The following is an 18,148-nucleotide window of genomic DNA, read 5'->3' on the forward strand; positions in this document are numbered from 1 at the left end:
GAAATAAACATTAGCCAGGCTATATCGTTCATTTATCCACTGTAACATGCCATAAGAGAAAGGTAGCCTGAAGCAAGGAAATTGTATGTATTTATTTACAAAACTGGATCTTAATTTACATCTTAGAAAAAAGATAGTAGCCAATACATTTAACATTCTCACTTGGCCATTACACCTAGTCTGCACCAGGCAGAAAGAACACTGGAACCAAAGCAAAAGAATATGTCCAAGACCTGCAGAAGGGAGATTTGCTAGGGGGAGCATGCAGATTTCAACATTCGTTACAGCAATTTGATAGCAAGTTTAGTAACTGAGATGTCTGCCATGTGATGCAGTTAGTTTCAACCAGACCACTGTAATTCACCACATGAAAGTTTCATATCAGTATAAAAAGCCTTAGGCTTAAGATCTTCTGAAGTAGGCCTCAATTTGTTCCAGGGTCTGTCCTTTTGTTTCAGGAACGTAAAAGGCTGTAAAAGTTACATTGAGGCAGCAGAAGACAGAGAAGAGCCAGAACGTGCCATATGGTGTTAAGAAACCCTAAGGGAAGGGAAACAACAAAAAAACTCACATTATTACAGCTCCTACTGTGCACTGATAGTTCTGTGTTGCCAGAGAAGACTGTGGCTCAAGGCTTGCTCAGAAGCATCTTTAATAAATTTCCCTATGAAAACTTCAGATTGTAATTTACAATGCTTACTATAAAATCATTAAATTCCTTGGTCACCAAGAAGGCCATAAACCAGTTTGTTAACACGCAAACACCACTTGATATGCCTCTAGCTTTAAGGGGAAAGATTTCAGATATCACCAGCCACGGAACAGGACCCCAGCCAAGCGCAAAACCTGTGATTACAGAAGAGAATAAATGCAAGTTAAGTCCATATGAAAGAGAAAACTGAATCATGTCCATGTTACTCAACTAAAAGGGATGCAGTTATCACTCTAGAGTCTTGGATGGTTCCAATAAAACGGTACCTCTACCACAAGGAAAACCAGTTATTTTAGGGCAGCATGGTAACCACTATTGCATTTTACATCAAATTACTTACAAGAATATTCTTAACAAGCAGAACTTCTTGCCACAAAGTCTCCAAAGTGCTACCCTTAACTGACCTTGTTTCTATCTGCTGCTGCCTTGTACCATCACAGAATTCACTGTGGCTCAGACACTAACAGACTGGGTTTTTGCCATTAACAACTGTAAAGCAGTTTAACCTGAGAAATTGCTACTTACTATTATCACTAGGAGGTATAAAGTCATTTTCCAGCAACTGGCTTAACTAAGCTGCTAGCTTTATCACCAGGTTTGTGACCGCTCAGCCCAATTTTGCATTATACACTGAATAGTTCTGTCAAAGACATAAATTGTTTCCATTCATCAAATACTGTGACAAAATGGAACAAAACTGTCACATTCATCAGACAGTCTGAGTTTTGTGTAATGGCAGCTTAGAAGCCTGTTCCACTTACCAGCAACAAAGAGCCCTAGGCTCACTACTGCAAGCCAGGATATGCTGCTTTCTGTTTCTGGGGTTGCTGAATTTAGGGTGAACCATACGTCAGGATTTGATGAGTTGTTTTGATTTGGAAGAACCATTTTAAAGTAAAGCCCAAACAAGGCAGTACTGAGAGCCATGATTATCCCTGAAAAGTAAGCAATAACCAAGTTGTCACTGGTTGCCACTTGGGTGATCTTCTAAGACACAAAACACAGTCAGTCAGCCAAATATGACATAAGCTGACCTTCACAGAAGTGTTTCTTAAAAGATACTGTTCTTGGAAATAAATGCAGGCCTTGCAAGAGTGAAAGACGCTAGACAAGCTTTCTAAACACTACTCAAACAATGGAGTCTTGACAGCAATCATTAATAGCAAGTATACAGCACAACTCTTATCAAACTGAATTAGTTTTCTTTAGCACATTTACTTCTAAAGTTAACATCTTTAAGAGAACACCACAATGTGCCACGAAAGTGGCTGCAGCCATGCAGAAATTATTTGAAAGAGCCCTTGGGTTTGAGAATGTTTAATGACTTTTGATCTCAAGCAGAAAAATGACCATATTAAGAACTGTCCCAGTGAGCTAGCTTATTTCAAAATAAATGCTGGCTTGGTAGGAGGACAAAAAGATAGCCACAAGTAGTTTCAAGGAGTTCCAACTACCATGTATATATAACATTTCAGCACTTAATTCCCCCAACACTCTTTGGTACTATATGTAGTAATTTTCCTCACTGAGCAAAATTCAGCAACGTGTTTTACCAGATATGTAAAGCAGCACTTTTCGTCCAGTTTTATCTATGATAAGTGCAGCCACAGCAGTGAAACATACTTGTATGGAACCCACAACAACAGAAGCCATTCTGCTGTCCTGAAATAAAGTAAAAGGTAGGGAGAATTTGCTCTTTAAGGCTTATAAGAGGATCACTTATCAAGCATTACAAGCGCATTTGTTTCTTGAATCTGAAAGAAGACAAACTATGCAATAGATATCAGTGGTAGGAGGAGACAATAGGGGCAGGTCAAAAAAAGACATCTCCAATTAGCACAACACACTGATCTCTTAGTAAACTTAAAAATAATCCACAACTTCTCCCTAGAATTTCACTTGGTTCGAAACATTGCATTTGCATCTTTGCTATAAAAAAACATCTAGGAAGATGACTGTAACAGGAATTTCTATCAGTACTGAAAGTTTCAGACCAGCAAAACACAACATACTTCCCCCCCAAAAACACCCAAAACATTCAGGTATGCCAGAGTAACACAGTCAAGACACTGCCTAGAATCCAAACCAAAAAAGCCCACTAAAACCCAAACCCTGTTATTTATGACAGAGGCAGGATCATTATCCAGTCATTTTGTTATGCATTTTAAACTTATTATAGCACTGACTAAGCTGAAACTATTATAGACAACTGTCAGTTTGGGAACACACCCCAATTACCTTGAAGTTGGCATCTTCAAAGATAGTTTCTGCATAAAACATAACTGCATTAATGCCTGTTACTTGCTGGAAGAACATTAGAGCCACACCAATAAGAAGTGGTCTGTAGACTGAGGGGTTCTTAAAATCACAGAGATTCAGTCCCTGTTAAAAAGGTTAAGCAATGATTTGGTGAAAATAAATCATATTTTAAATCAAAGAACAAAGCCAACAACAGCTCCTCAGAACATTTCCATCTGTTCATACTCAGCAAAGTTTCCCACCCTGACTTTAGCACAGCTAAGTGCCTTTGCAGTAAAAATGTTTACATTTCAAGTATTCCAGAACTCCAGAAAACCATTTATCGATTTTTCTTGGGTGTCAGACAGAATTTGATAGTACTTTGCACAGAAAATTGATGTGGATAGATCCATGATTTGCAGAAACTGAACTTCAAAGATTGGACCTGCCCACTTAAGCATGTATCTCACAAGAGGCTAAATGATGCTTTTAGAGACACAAGAGAAAATACTTTTATATAATACAAACAATAGGAAATTGGTATGAGAGGTGCTGAACGATCACTAAACAAAGCAAAAAAAACAGATAGCTGTCATATAACCTACAAAAACACAAACCGAACTGCTACTCCTGTACCCTGATGACAGCCAATGGTGACAGCAATTGCAGCTGAAAGGTACAGGAGATGCAAAGAATCTCACTTGCTTCTTGAGTACCATTTGTATGAAGGAACAGAAAAATTCATTAATGAAGGTATGATAAACCCCTTTTAATTACACTATATAATTTCAGATGTTATCTCCATACAAAAAGTTTTTTAAGAGTAAATCAGATTCTCATCACCTCCTCCTGAACATCAGCTTCAATCTGCCTACAATCCCCTTCATAGTCCGCATGTGGTCCCCACAGAAACTGCAAAGCAGCTATGGCCTCAGAGCGTTTGTTCTGATTCAGCAGGAATCTTGGCGTTTCAGGCATGAAGGACATGAACAATAGCATTATGCAGCATGGAAATGAACACAACACTGCCAGCCAGCGCCATTTCAGTGTTATTCCTGTGAAGAGAAAAAGAGGGAGAGGGAGGAAGGGAGGGAGGGAGGGAGAGGGAGGGAGAGGGAGGGAGGACTATGAATAAACAATTGAACACTTATTTTTAGTTCTTCAGTGTAGTTCTTCCATTAGATGTACTAGTTCCTTTTTGTAACACAGAGCACTAACCCCAGTACCTGCAACGTAGGCTCCCAGTATGCCAGTCACCACCATCAACTGAACACAAGAGCCGAGCATACCACGGACTGTAGGATGTGATACTTCGGATATATACACCTAGAACAAAGGGAGACAACATCTAGTAATTACTTCTATCCAATTTTGGATCAAGGATTTGATCAGTAACTCATTCCTGTAAATGAACAGATGTGTTTCCTAGTAACTCCCCTCAATAAAAAGCTTCCATAGAACGCAGTGATTAGAAAAGCACCATCTCATAAATGTATTGGCATTATAGAAAACCCTGGAAAAAAGTGAAGACCTAAGTTAGAGGAATGTTGATGCAGTATCAGTATCCCAAAGGTGAAGAAACTTTTGTTAGCCACATTTGACAAGAAACACTTGCAGTCAGGAGCTTGGAACAGTCTGCATAAATGCGTCACACAAGCCACATGCAAAATTGTTTGCAATTATTTTTTTAAATTTTTAATTCAATGTAAAGAGTGCAAAATATTTCATCCTCCTTGAAGTTCAAAACTGACAGCTTGTCTTAACACAGACTATGTGAACAGCATCACACCTCATCCAATATTTGGGATCAACTTTTAACATATTGTTTGAGTCAACAGCTACAGTTTAGCTGTATATATACAAAAGAAAGCCCTCATACTCACAATTCTTTCTATAGTCAGTTCTTACTTTTTTCTGGAAAGAAAATAAGTAATCCTTATTTCAGGAATAATTCAGAGCTACAAAATCTTGGTACTAAATATGACACCCTCCTCCCTCACCACTGCAGTCACACTGATCTTTCACTGTTGGCTGAAGGTTCAGGCCTTTCCATATGGGAACTCAGAGCTCAGCTCCATGAAACAAAGCAAGAGCAGTCATTTGTAAAGCAAACGGAACTCCTCCAAAGACATTAACACAACAAAGCAACCAAGCTTCCAACAACAGCAGAAGTTGGTCAGGATTATAATTAAGACCGTATCACCCAAAAAGTTTTTCAGATTTTATTTTTATAACCATATAGATTCATTAAGAACAAGCATTTATTCCATATTTCATTGCAAATACTTCTTATCCTTCGATTTTTAGCTTGCATCTTCCTTCAAAAGCCAGAAATGCTGAAGCCACCGGAAAAGAAACAAATTGAATTCTAGATGGTTTATTTTACACTACTGGCCATTCAGCTAGATCCAAAAGGTCAAATAATACCAGAGAAGACAGACGACAACACAATGAATTATCTCCATTTCTCCACTGCATGTCCATTCCTGAATGCACAGGAAAAGCGAATATTCAGAAGAAATCAGTTTCTTCTAAAAAGACAACTGCCTTGGCTGCAGTTACTTAGTTACTTCATCCAAGCCACCTACAATACTGCTATGTAAAACCAAACAAAAATCAAACAAATGCAATCACAGAAGTATAAGTACCCAGAAAAACATCTTACTTACCGGAACAACCAGTGAAGTAATTCCACTAGCTAAGCCTGTCAGCAGTCGTCCAAAATAAAGCATCCAAATATTCTGAGCAGATATAATAACTACATATCCAAAAACATACGGTATTGAGCACAGCATTAGACTCAGCTTTCTCCCAACTTTATCCACAAGATAGCCTCCTAATATTCCTCCGGCAGCAGCTCCTAATGTTACTACTGACTTCACAAAAACAAGTAAAAAAAAATATTACATATATATAACAATAAATGAACATAAAAATAAATAATAGACAGCAATTTCTTTTAAAAGCTTGAAAAGCAAACAAAATCATTAAGGTTGGAAAAGACCTCTAAGCTCATCCAGTCCAACCACCAGCCGAACACCACCGTGCCCACTAAGCCATGTCCTGAAGTGTCACGTCCACACATCTTTTTGAACCCTTCCAGGGATGGGGACTCCATCACTTCTCTGCGCAGCCTCTGCCAAGGCTTTACCACTCTTTCGGTAATGAAATTTTTCCTAATATCCAATTTAAACCTCCCCTGGTGCAACTTGAGGCCATTAAGGGCAGCTTCTCAAAAAGAGGTGCAAGAGTATGCAGGTGTTTTGAAAATAAAAATAAACATAAACTCCTTAATCAAAACACAGCCAAGAAGCCCTACTCACAACTCAACAGCAAGTAATTTTTTTTTTACAGATAAAGCCCTTTCAATGAAGGAAAAAAAGCAGCAATATCTGTTTCTTTATCTGTCTGCAAAGCTGTCCTTTCACAAACAGGCCTTTTAAACTGTTTTAAAGCCCCAATGAATTTGTTACCTGTCTGTATCCTGTCTTGCCTGTATCCAAAAGGCAACTATTCCCCACCTTGGTGAACTGCACTACTTTATTAAAAAGTTTATTCTCTGTGGCCACTTAATAGGTTCAATTGAGAAACATGAGAATGGTTAGAAGACATTTTAACTCCGAAAGCAGGTTCAAATAATATGGGCGCTTATTAATACATGGTAACTGAGAATTATCAGAATATAACAATAATGTTAGTCAGGAAAAAAACAGAATCAATCACTGCGCTTAGAAAAAAGATGGATTTCATTACAAAGATCTGCATTTACCCTCATTCATACACCCAGCATCTTCCTGACCTACACTTTCAAGCAAAACCACACAACAGCACCACACAGACTGACCCCAAACCACGAGGCTTGATTGCTGTCCAGTCTTAATTTTGGATTGTCGATTTTCCTCAGCTCTGGAATAACAGGTGAGCTGTAGCCTAGCACGAAGCCAAAGCTGAGTGGCCCCAGGACAGCAGCGAAGGCGGCCAGGTACAGCCTCTTGTTCTGCACCCTGTGGAAGAAAGGCCGCAATGCTTGACCCTGCAGCAATTCCTCCCCACCCTGCTCCCAGCAATTCACAGAATCATAGAATCACTAGGTTGGAAAAGACCTCTAGGATCATCGAGTCCAATCACTCCTATCAACCACTAAACTGTGCCCCTGAGCACCTCATCTACTCATCTTTTAAATACCTCCAGGGATGGTGACTCACCCACCTCCCTGGGCAGCCTCTGCCAGTGCCCAATGACCCTTGCTGTGAAAAATTTTTTTCTGATGTCCAGCCTGAACCTCCCCTGGTGCAGCTTGAGGCCATTCCCCCTTGTCCTACCACCTGGCACTTAGGAGAAGAGCCCAGCTCCCTCCTCTCTACAACCTCCTTTCAGGTAGTTGTAGAAAGCAATGAGGTCTCCCCTCAGCCTCCTCTTCTCAAGGCTAAACAACCCCAGTCCCCTCAGCCACTCCTCATAAGACTTGTTCTGCAGCCCCCTCACAAGCTTCGTTGCTCTTCACTGGACACGCTCCAGAGCCTCAACATCCTTCTTGTCACGAGGGGCCCAGAACTGAACACAGGCCGCACCAGTACCGAGTCCAGGGGCAGAATAACCTCCCTGGACCTCCTGGCCACGCTGTTTCTGATATAATCTAAGGTGCCACTGGCCTTCTTTAGCCACCTGGGCACACTGCTGGCTCATGTTCAGTCGGCTGTCAATATTCCCCCCTCAGCGACCCCCTCCCTCAGCGATTCGCCCCTGCTGGACGCGGCGCTCACCCTGGCCGCAGTGGACCCTGCGGCCCCAGCAGCGGCCGCACCTCCTCCGCAGCCATGGCGGGCGCGCCGAGCGGAAGCGGCGCGAGGTGACGCCCAGGCAGCGCCGGAAGCCGCCGGTCCGCGGGCGGCGCCTTCCCCGCGGAGCCGCTGGTGCGCCGGGAGGGGCCGCCGAGGCGCCCGGAGCCGCCGCGAGGCGATGGCCGCGGGGAGGGCCCGGGCCATGCCGGGCTGCGGGGCACCGCGCCGCCACCCGAGGTGAGGCCGCGGGGCTCGGGGGGCCGCGCTCGCGCCGAGGAGGGCGGCCGGGGCCCGCGCGGAGCCGTGACGGGGAGCGGCGCCGCCGCGGCTCCGACCTCCACTCCGTGAAGGTAACGAGTCCGTATAGAAACGAACGCGGTGGTGACTCCCGCTCGGATCCCTCGGTTCTTCGCGCGTGGGAGCTCCTGCGAATTAAATTCAGCCGGTTTTCTAACGGATGGAGTTAGAGCCTCCGGAGAAGATAAATAGTTGTGGCTTTTTAGCCGTTTGTCCGGTGTTTATTTTGTTAATCGCTTGCCGAGTTTATTGTAGGAACTTGAGATCCCGCAGGATAGGATAAATGCACATAAATCGCGTTGTTCGGGAGGCAGTGTTCAAACCTTCGATTCCACAGTTAATTCTTTACATTGGAAATAAACGGAAAACATGGGAAAAACACTCAGTACATTAAAAAAAAAAAAAGTGCTTAGGTCCATGCAGTGCAAACATGTCAAAACTGATCCCAGAACAGTACAATCTGCAGTCTTTACACCACTCAAGTAGAAGTATGGCTAATCTACCCTTCAGAACAGCTTTTCAGGTACCTCTCTGTCTTCATTAAAAAAAAATTAGTTACCTGCTTTGTGTTTAAAATAGTTCAGGACAAAGGTGTGAATAAGTTCTGTCTGCAACTAGCTTATCACTCTGCTTAAATGCTTTGGTTTCTCCCCTTTTTCAGTATAATCCATAAGTAAACTGTAAGACAATGCTTATTTGCTGTAATAGTCTTAAACTAACCCTTACCTTGTTGAATTCAGAATTTGAAAGTGTTAACCTGGAGCAAGAAAGATGTTAACATTCATCATGAATGCTAATATTCACTGGCTCCATAGAATTCACTTATTGGTTAGATGTGGGACAAACGACAGTACGAAGTGCATCCAAATGCCTAGTCTTAACCTAATGAATATTATAAAATGTGTTTGGTCACTTCAGTCTACGTGTTAACATGCCATTTGGAAAACTGATGTACCAGTAATAAAGATGTGATGCTTACTTTGTTTTCTGAACAGAACTAATACAGTATTTTGATGTATCACAGGTAAATTTTTCCATAACCTTATGGAGAAAAAGGACTTTGAAGCATGGCTTGATAACATTTCTATTACATTTCTTTCTCTGACGGACTTGCAGAAAAATGAAACTCTGGACCACCTGATTAGCTTGAGTGGAGCAGTCCAGCTCAGGCACCTCTCCAATAATCTAGAGATTCTCCTCAAGAGGGACTTCCTCAAACTTCTTCCATTGGAACTTAGTTTTTATCTGTTAAAATGGCTTGATCCTCAGACCTTACTCACATGTTGCCTCGTCTCTAAGCAGTGGAATAAGGTTATAAGTGCCTGTACAGAGGTGTGGCAGACTGCATGTAAGAATCTGGGTTGGCAAATAGATGACTCTGTTCAGGATCCTCAACACTGGAAGAAGGTTTACCTAAAGGCTATTTTAAGGATGAAGCAACTGAAGGACCACGAAGCCTTTGAGACATCCTCTTTAATTGGACACAGTGCCAGAGTATATGCACTTTACTATAAAGATGGACTTCTGTGTACAGGTAGGAAGGACAGAAAACTTGGCGTTTTCTCCCCCTCCCTCCCATATGATTAATGACAATTTGCTTTTCCTTGACCAGACAGATTATTTTTATAGTGCTAACACAGTTTATCATGATTCAAAATTACTTTTATTTTCAGTTTCCAAAACTCTTGGCACACTAATAAAGTCATTAGTCACTTCAATAGGAAAACAAGGAGACCAAGTTCTTTGTTGGTTAAAAAAACCCACTAACAGTAGGTATCATGCTTCAGATTAGTAAGCCCATTTGAGATTGGTCAGTTATCCTCTTACTAACTTCCAGTTAAAGGGACCTTGTTCGGACTGTGTGATCACTGCAGTCTCTCAGGGTGTGGCAGGAAAAGTCTGTCATCTTCCTTGAAACAAAACAATTTATCTCATACAGTCTGTAAGCACTTTCAGGTCTTAGCATAAGTGCTTGTATGAAGACCTGTGAATTAGATTTAACCTTTGCTACTAGTCTGACTTGCACATTGTAATGATAATTTCAGTTTCCTCTCTGAAGATTGTAGACTTCAGGATTTCAGTTTGAACTTAAAAATAGAGGCAGAACAAATATGAAACCTTAAGTTTCACATGAACCAAACTCTTGTGTGAAAGAATAGTAACAAAGCTGCACTGAGCTGCTGCCAGAGCATATTCCAAGGATTTCCCAGTCACTTGAGATGACAGTGCTGTAGAGTTAGTTGGGAATACCAGCAAAGTACTCCTGCATTTGTTGGATACGTTAAGATCGTTTCTAGAAACCAGCAACTAGTCTCTAGCCAGTCTTCCCTACTCAGCAGGGAATGTAAATACACAGGAAGAAGCATTGCCAAAACTTTCTGAAAAGTGGCACTTTTGTGCTGAAACCGCCAGGAGAAACAACAGGTGTATGGGTCCAGGGTTTTATTCTACTGTCCAAAGCAAACAGTCTGGACTTACAGTTAAGAGTTTAAAAAAAAAAAAAAAAAGGAACTCTGTGGAGGGAAAGGAAACTGACAGGTGATAGGGCCAGATATTTATCTGCTGTCTTTAGAGATTGGGTGGCCTCCTTTCCTACCTTATACAAACCAAAGCTTGCTGTATAGTCAGTGGCTCTGCAGACCAGAAGGTGCTGTGTCCTGTACAACTTCTGTGCATCTGTCTGAGCAGATACTGTCAATCAGAGGCAGAGCTGGAATCCATGAAAGGTGCTGAAATCATATGAGGAAACTGAAAGGCCAGACATCTGGCAGTTTAATTAACAGGAAAACAAGACCTTGCTGTAGTGCTGAGACTTAAAACTAGGGCTTATTCCCCATTGAAGCAGATTGAAATACTACTTAATGAGAAAAAGTTCAACAAGGGGAAATGCAAAGCTCTGCACCTGAGGAGGTACAACTCCATGGCACTAGTATATGCTGGGAGCCACCCACCTGGAAAGCAGCTTGGCAAAAAAGGACATGGGGGTCCTGGTGGACACCAGATTGCGCATGAGCCAGCAACATGCCCTTGCTGCAAAGAAGTCTAAAGGTATCCTGGGTTGCTTTTGGAGGAATGTTACTACTAGGTTGAGGGCGGTGCTCCTTCACCCCCCACTTAGCACTGGAAAGGCCACACTTGAAGTGCTGTGTCCAGTTCTGGGCTCCCGAGTACAAGCAAGATATGGAGCTACTGGGGAGTCCAACAAAGGGCTGTGAAGATGATGAAGGGACTGGAGAACCTCTCATATGAAGAAAGTCTGAGAGCTGGGACTTATCCTAAAGAAGAGAGGTCTCAGGGAGGATCTTAACAATGTATTTGAATACCTGAAGTGAGAGTGCAAAGAAGATGGAACCAGTCTCTTTTCAGTGGTGCCCAGTGATGGGACAAGAGGCAGTAGACACTAACTGAAACACAGGAGGTTCCCTTTAAAACATTTTTTTATACTGTGAAAGTGATTGAGCACAGGTTGCCCAGGAAGATTGTGAAACATCCATCCTTGGATATATTCAAAAGCTACCTGGTCATGGTCCTGGGTTGAGTAGTGGGGTTGGAAGGGACCTCTGGAGGTCAACCCTTCCAACCATAATCATTCTGTGATTCTCTTAATGTATTATATTTAAGAAAAACATGGAAGACAAGTATAGGATTTGAAATATTATTTACTCTGCTTCCAATTACCCTGTTCTTTTATATTCTAGGATCAGATGACTTGTCTGCAAAACTGTGGGATGTAAGCACAGGTCAGTGCATATATGGTATCCAGACACACACTTGTGCTGCAGTGAAGTTTGACGAACAAAAGCTTGTAACAGGATCTTTCGATAACACAGTAGCCTGTTGGGAATGGAGCTCCGGGGCAAAGACACAGCATTTTAGAGGACATACTGGTGCAGGTATGTTGAACTTGGTAATTTACCAGTTAAGTAGCATACATCATGATATATGTTACTCTTTCCATGGTGCCTTTTTTTTTTTTTTTTTTTTTTTTTAGGCTCTGTCCCAAGTCACCTTTTGGGGTGGGGAAGTGGCCAGAATACATTCAGATCTCTCTGCCCCCGAATAATGCCAAGGCTTAGCCATGTAGTGTTGTGCAGTTGCATGGAAATAATTCTAAATGCCAAGGTTATTCAGTTTTTTCAAGTTTACCAAAAAGGTGCAAACCCTAGGCAGCAGAGAGCACATGGCAATAATATTTCTTAATATCCCAGACTGGAGGTGGGCTTACAGCGAAGAGGACAATAGGACCTGGGAATTTGTATGTGCATTTCCCTCATAATTTAACTTCTTGGTCCTCTACTGCAAAATGTCATCAGCTTAGCTGTAGGTCTCTTCCCCTGTGATTAATGAGATGTATCAAATGTACTGATCCTGCTGGAATTGACTTACTAGAGCTCCCCAGATAGGAACTAGCGTTTTGCCATAATCCAACCATACAGGAACCACTGATGTACATGCCCTTAATTTGGACAAAAGTCAGTAATTTCGCAATGTAAGCTTAGGAATCCAGAGCAACAATTCACATATGCACTTCAAGAACAACAGTTAAAGCTGTAGCAGCATATGAATTTAGAGGCTGTATGACCCAGTCAGCGTCTTGCCAAAAAAAAAAAACTGAGTTCCTTACTCTAAGTACACTCTTTGCTTGTAGTTTTCAGTGTGGACTACAATGATGAACTTGATATTCTGGTCAGTGGTTCCGCAGACTTCACTGTGAAAGTATGGGCCTTATCAACAGGAACGTGCCTGAATACCCTTACTGGACACACAGAATGGGTCACTAAGGTGGGAATCTTGATTTTTAATTAATCATGCAAAAAACATACTTGCAATAAGTTTGTAACATGTTCTAAATTTCCATTTCCTAATCTTAACCCTGCAACTAGGTGGAGAATCTGAAGAACATGAGGAAATACTCAAAAATAACATTCCATCAGAAAAACACTTAAGCTACAATTCAACCTTTCAGACCGTTGAAGATACTTTATTTCAAAGCAACTGCAGTAACATTAGGAATCAGTGTTTGATTCAGAACTACTTTACAAATTAAGTAGGAAAACTAATGATTTTGATAACCAAAATCTGACTATGAGAACTGTCTGAAGTCAAGAAACAGTATTTTTCTTCAAAGTATTTCAGAACTTGGAAGGTGGGGGGTGAAGTACACATGTTGTAGATGTACTAGAAGTGAAGTACATATGTTTGCTTATTAATACAGTAAGTTGTCACGAGTAGGAACAAGAAAAGTGTAAACTGTAGTTTCCCTTCAGTTGCTATAAGTATTTGTATTGACTTATACAAGAGGTTGTCAATGAAGTGAAAAATGCAAATGAAAGTTCGGTTATTTAACGGCATCAACATGAATTATTATATCCTTCAATTACAGGTAGTTCTGCAGAAGTGCAAAGTCAAATCTCTTATGCATAGTCCTGGGGATTACATTCTTCTAAGTGCAGATAAGTATGAAATCAAGGTATGTACCATATATCATTTTAGTACTCAGGGAAATTAAATGTTTGAGTGCATCACTGAAGTTTACAAAGAAGACACTATTTACTCCCATATTCCTTGCTTGTAAAGTTGCATGCCAGACATGCAACTCTTCGGCAGCTAACTTTTCAATGCCTTCCTTCATTTTTAGCTTTGAATGATAGCCCTATATGAATGGTGATGCAAAAAAGTGCGTGCTTCCAGTGCATGCCTAGAGTGCTATCTTTAAGCACCTAACTGCAAGTACTGCTATTGTCAAGTACTTTTGTATTGGAAAGTGCTGTAAATAGTTTGTGGCTATGGAAATGCTTCATAACTGAAACATCACTACATTTCTGTCCAATTGCATGTTTTGGGTTTTTTTTGCTGTTCTTTAAAGCACCTCTTTTCACTGGGATTTTTTAGGCCAGAAGCAACACGTACTGCAACAATACAGTAAGACAAGTCACTTACAGAATTGATGCTCTTGCCTAAAGGAAATAAATACTTCTGAAAAAAAAATCACATTTACCCAATGTTTAAAGAGAGACTGTGAGGTTTGCTCTTGCTTGTGTAATGGTTACAATGTGAATGTTTTATGGTCTTAAAACTGTGTTTTAATTGCAGATTTGGCCTATTGGAAGGGAAATAAACTGCAGGTGCTTAAAAACACTGTCTGTTTCTGAAGATCGCAGCATCTCCCTACAGCCCAGACTGCACTTTGATGGTAAATACATAGTGTGCAGTTCAGCACTAGGATTATACCAGTGGGACTTTGCCAGCTATGATGTTCTCAGGTACATCTTTAAGACTTAGTCTTTAAAGAAATAAAAAGTAGAACATACTACTTTTAATAACTTACTTTAGATATAGGCCAAAAGAATACTGATAAAAATTCTGTAAACATCTTACCTTACACATATTGCCAGGTTTAATTCTAATTTATCATCTGTTAATGCAAGTCACTTGATTGCTGTTTTGGTGTCTGGCCACAGGTTAGTCCTCTTTCATATTTTCCTTCTGTAAGCTGAAAGGTTTCAATATAGCCTTAAATCAGTCTGCAGTGCTGTAGTTGTGAATGTGAAACTGGTGACTAAAGTTAATGTTGCCATGGAGGCTGCTCTACAGAGAGCCCAGCAACCATTTCTGGGGGTCCTTTGATTGGACAAGAAATTAAAAAGATTCTTTTTCCTCATAGCACTACCAATCTGTCATTCTCCATAAGGCTGTGGAATGACAGTGAAATCTATCACACTGCAGTAAGGCATCAAACAGGATGGCATTCTGTTTCCATAAAAAGAATGAGGCTGTATCTGTTAGAAATGGTGGCATCAAAGACTGTAACTTACTAACGAAAAAAATGCATTTTAGAACTGTCAGCATACTCTGAAATGGCCCAAATATTTGTAGAGTATCCATCACAGGATACTCCAAAATATAACTTGAGTAATTTCACTTCTTAGTTTACTTTCCCATCTTTCAAGAGAGAAAGATGTTCTCTTCCTGCTGAGGAAAGATTTTTGTCTCTGTACATTCTTCTGCCTCAGTTCTGTGCTTTATGTAATGCCGTGATCAAATGCTCAGTCAGTTGTGGAAAACTTTCTCTCTTTAATTTCTGTTCCGCATTTTAGTTAGTAAGGCAAAAATATCCTAAAAGTGTTGGGGAACTAACAAGTACTTTGATTCCTCCCCAAGATGAAAATGCTTATGCCAAGTGTCAGTAAAAGAGCATTCTGTTGAGGACCAATCTTGAATGATTTATCTGCTCTTCTTATCACAGGAAGGCATTTAGGTGTTTTATTTCCAGCTTTTTTAAAAGAGTGGTCAAAAGCATAATAGGAGAGTTTACCTCTTAATTTAAAGATATTGCGGTATCAAATCCTTATGGAACTTTACTGTAAAACACAAGTGCATTTGCTCTTTTGTGCGTATCAGGAAAAACATTTTTTTTTCCTTTGTGCTGTGCAGAATCCCCCTCAAACTGTAACCTTTATTTTTGTTCACAAGGGCCTATACTGAATGCACAATGCCAGAACTGAAACCACAGGCCTGACTGCAGCTAAGTGTTCAGTTCTTTAATTTGAAAAAACTGCATCCAGTTATTTCTACATCTTTTCAGAATGATGAGTTTAGAGACTTACATAAGGATTTGTTTTAAAAATGCAGGTTCATGACTACATCATTACAGAATTTCTAATAACGTTTTGTCTCCTAGGGTTATCAAACCTCCTGACTTCTCAAACGTGTCCTTGCTGGGCTTTGGAGAGATATTTGCTCTACTGTTTGATAACAGATACCTGTATATAATGGACTTGAGGACAGAAAAACTGATAAGCCGCTGGCCTCTGCCTGAGTACAGAAAATCAAAGAGGGGTTCAAGCTTTTTGGCTGGTGAAATGTCTTGGTTAAATGGACTAAATGGCCAAAATGATATGGGCTTGGTTTTTGCCACCAGTATGCCAGACCACAGTATCCATTTGGTGTTATGGAAAGAACACGGCTGAAAAGCTTACATATGCAGAATCTTCAGGAATATATGGACTATCAGCAGTGTCCATAAAATGAGACTTTGCATGAACCAAAGTTGCACACCTAATGGTATCATCATGCAATGCACAATCATTTACTTTTATTTGGGCATTTGGGAATGGGTTGTTTTGGACATAATGCAATACAGCATGCTAACAGTATTCACCACAAAATTTTGTCTGTACTCGATGTTTAAGCATACCCGTGTGGCACGGAAGCATAGCTTGTAATGTTTAAACAATTCAAATCCACCATCAAATCTAAAATGAAGTACTGCTTGACCTGACTTCTCACCTATTTTTTGTTGTTGAAACAGCAGGTGAAGCTACTATTTTGGAATCACAGGCTTTTTTGTACACGTAACAGCAAATACTGGTTACAGTGCATGGCTGCTTATCTCAAATAAGATAGCAAACACTTCCTCTCTTCAAAATGTTTTTTCCTTATGGTAGCTTTAAATACGTAGCCTCTGAAACAGAAGAATCAAATGAGTCCTTTAACTAGGATCAGATGCTAACAATAATAATTTGTTCAAGTTTGGGAACATGTCACTATGACCCCTCCTCAGCGGGAATGAGCCAACTTTTTGTCTATCTATCTGGTGGACCTAACCATCATAATTAACCTTAGAGTACCTCAGAGTATTTATCATATTTGCTGATGGTAGCTCAGAATGGCCCGTTCGGTATTTTGTAGTCCATATTTCCTATAGTTTGTGACAACACGTAACTTTGTTCAAGGGTAGGCGGAAATATAATGAATGTGAAGATGATCAATCCCTACAGCAAGAGTCAGTCTCAGATTAAATGATGTCTAGCAGCCATTCACTTTTTCCAAAACTTGCAGTTAATATAATTATGCACTTAAAAGTAGTTGCTACATTTAGACTTGGAAAGCACAGGCAAGTAACACTGAGAATGCCATCTCTGGGAAAAAGAATACCAAAAGTCTGAAGAAAAACACATTAGTATGAAAAAGTCTTTGGCTTTGATCAATATAGATCTGTTGTACACGCGAGTTAACTATTGAGTAGCAAATACCCATCCACACACTTTTGTGGGTTTTGACATGTACTTAAAAGCTGTATCTATGACATCACATGCTTTAGAAACGCTTTAGGTTGGTTTCCCCTTCTCCCTTCCAATAAAATCTCCCTTTATTGTCTAGGGTTTTTTTTTTCTACACAACTTGAAAATACGAGTTTTCATGAAGATTGGCTCGTGTCCTCTGCTAACAAGTACAGAGCTAGGAGGTCAAGGGAAGGGATTCTTCGTCTCTGTTCTGTGCTTGAGGCACCATCGGAGTTCAATGTTGAGTTCTCGAGTACAAAACAGATGGATACAATGGAACAAGTCCCATGAAAAGCACCTTTGATGATAATACAGCTGCCAGTTTGTTGATACAGACTTTGGGAGATGCTGCACCCACTGTGAAGCAAATACTGCAGTTTCTTAAAATACTGTGAAGTGGTAGTTGAAAAGGGATTCTGCCACAAGTATTTCATGAGTTGCAGAAAATTTTGAACAAATTGAGCTAAATTCTCCTTTTCTGCATCGTCCCAGAGCATGCAAGCAGAAAGCACGATGAGAAGAATCCAATACATGCTACGCTGATCTCCTACCATTCTAGTATTATAAATGAAGTTTTAGGCTATTACACAGCAGCTGATGATTATTATAAACACAGTTAGCAAACAGTTTTGAGACTGACTGTCCAAGGCTCCTTAAGGGCATAGGTATGTGCCACCACAAAACAGACTGAGGAATAAAAACTTGACAGTGGTGCAGAAATTAGAAAAAACATACCTGCTCTCATGTGCACACTTCTCTGTCACACATGCATATTATTGCTTCCCCTAGATGTCTTCACAGGAAGGTTCTAGAACATTGCCACATCAGCACAATGCACATAGCTTTAGGGGCTTAGCAAACAGAAAAAAATATGACTGAAATTGTGAAACTACAGTGAGCAAATTATTGTTTGCTTTGCAAATTTTACTTAATATTAAAATAGTTAATAACTACTCGGCACTATTTTTAGACAGGTTGGAAAAGATGTACCTTACACCTACATAAAGAAGCAACATAATTCAACTTACCAATCACACAATGGTAATCCACCTGCT

The 18,148-nt window shown here is 40.5% G+C and overlaps 2 protein-coding genes across 10 annotated transcripts; one reads left to right on the forward strand and one right to left on the reverse strand.

Annotated features, from left to right (window-relative positions):
- Positions 1–73: 73 nt before the first annotated feature.
- Positions 74–7,887, reverse strand: SLC2A8 (solute carrier family 2 member 8). Of its 3 annotated transcripts, none has more exons than XM_054084366.1 (10): positions 7,714–7,887; positions 6,795–6,954; positions 5,620–5,826; positions 4,177–4,276; positions 3,794–4,005; positions 2,951–3,094; positions 2,266–2,374; positions 1,474–1,647; positions 701–846; positions 74–540 (listed from the first exon to the last, which is right to left on the reverse strand). In XM_054084366.1, the coding sequence occupies exons 1-10, from the start codon at positions 7,767–7,769 to the stop codon at positions 403–405; spliced, it is 1,446 nt and encodes a 481-aa protein (XP_053940341.1). In that variant the 5' UTR covers positions 7,770–7,887; the 3' UTR covers positions 74–402. The 3 variants fall into 3 exon arrangements, with proteins under 3 accessions (XP_053940341.1, XP_053940340.1, XP_053940342.1); XM_054084365.1 differs by having other exon boundaries at positions 5,620–5,822; positions 7,714–7,839; XM_054084367.1 differs by lacking the exon at positions 5,620–5,826 and having other exon boundaries at positions 7,714–7,848.
- Positions 7,836–18,145, forward strand: FBXW2 (F-box and WD repeat domain containing 2). Of its 7 annotated transcripts, none has more exons than XM_054084377.1 (7): positions 7,836–7,968; positions 9,145–9,562; positions 11,727–11,921; positions 12,677–12,810; positions 13,412–13,498; positions 14,122–14,291; positions 15,710–18,118. In XM_054084377.1, exons 2-7 carry the CDS (start codon positions 9,460–9,462, stop codon positions 15,996–15,998), a joined length of 978 nt encoding a protein of 325 aa, XP_053940352.1. In that variant the 5' UTR covers positions 7,836–7,968; positions 9,145–9,459; the 3' UTR covers positions 15,999–18,118. The 7 variants fall into 7 exon arrangements, with proteins under 7 accessions (XP_053940352.1, XP_053940351.1, XP_053940348.1 ...); XM_054084376.1 differs by having other exon boundaries at positions 7,839–7,968; positions 9,053–9,562; positions 15,710–18,144; XM_054084373.1 differs by lacking the exon at positions 7,836–7,968 and adding an exon at positions 7,970–8,081 and having other exon boundaries at positions 9,053–9,562; positions 15,710–18,145.
- Positions 18,146–18,148: the final 3 nt, after the last annotated feature.

This window comes from Cuculus canorus, chromosome 19 (genome assembly GCF_017976375.1).
Source record: "Cuculus canorus isolate bCucCan1 chromosome 19, bCucCan1.pri, whole genome shotgun sequence".
NCBI lineage: Eukaryota > Metazoa > Chordata > Aves > Cuculiformes > Cuculidae > Cuculus > Cuculus canorus.

Excerpts from the sequence above, each read along its gene's own strand:
- SLC2A8 (XM_054084366.1), bottom strand. The coding sequence starts at position 7,769 with ATGGCTGCGGAGGAGGTGCGGCCGCTGCTGGGGCCGCAGGGTCCACTG. Across the intron at positions 5,827-6,794 it reads ATCAAGCCTCGTGGTTTGGG|TCAGTAGTAACATTAGGAGC; the intron begins GTCAGTCTGTGT and ends GTTTTTGTGAAG. Across the intron at positions 1,648-2,265 it reads AGTGCTGCTTTACATATCTG|GGATAATCATGGCTCTCAGT; the intron begins GTAAAACACGTT and ends CTTACTTTTCAG.
- FBXW2 (XM_054084371.1), top strand. The coding sequence starts at position 8,459 with ATGTCAAAACTGATCCCAGAACAGTACAATCTGCAGTCTTTACACCAC. Across the intron at positions 12,811-13,411 it reads ACACAGAATGGGTCACTAAG|GTAGTTCTGCAGAAGTGCAA; the intron begins GTGGGAATCTTG and ends CTTCAATTACAG. Across the intron at positions 14,292-15,709 it reads GCCAGCTATGATGTTCTCAG|GGTTATCAAACCTCCTGACT; the intron begins GTACATCTTTAA and ends TTTGTCTCCTAG.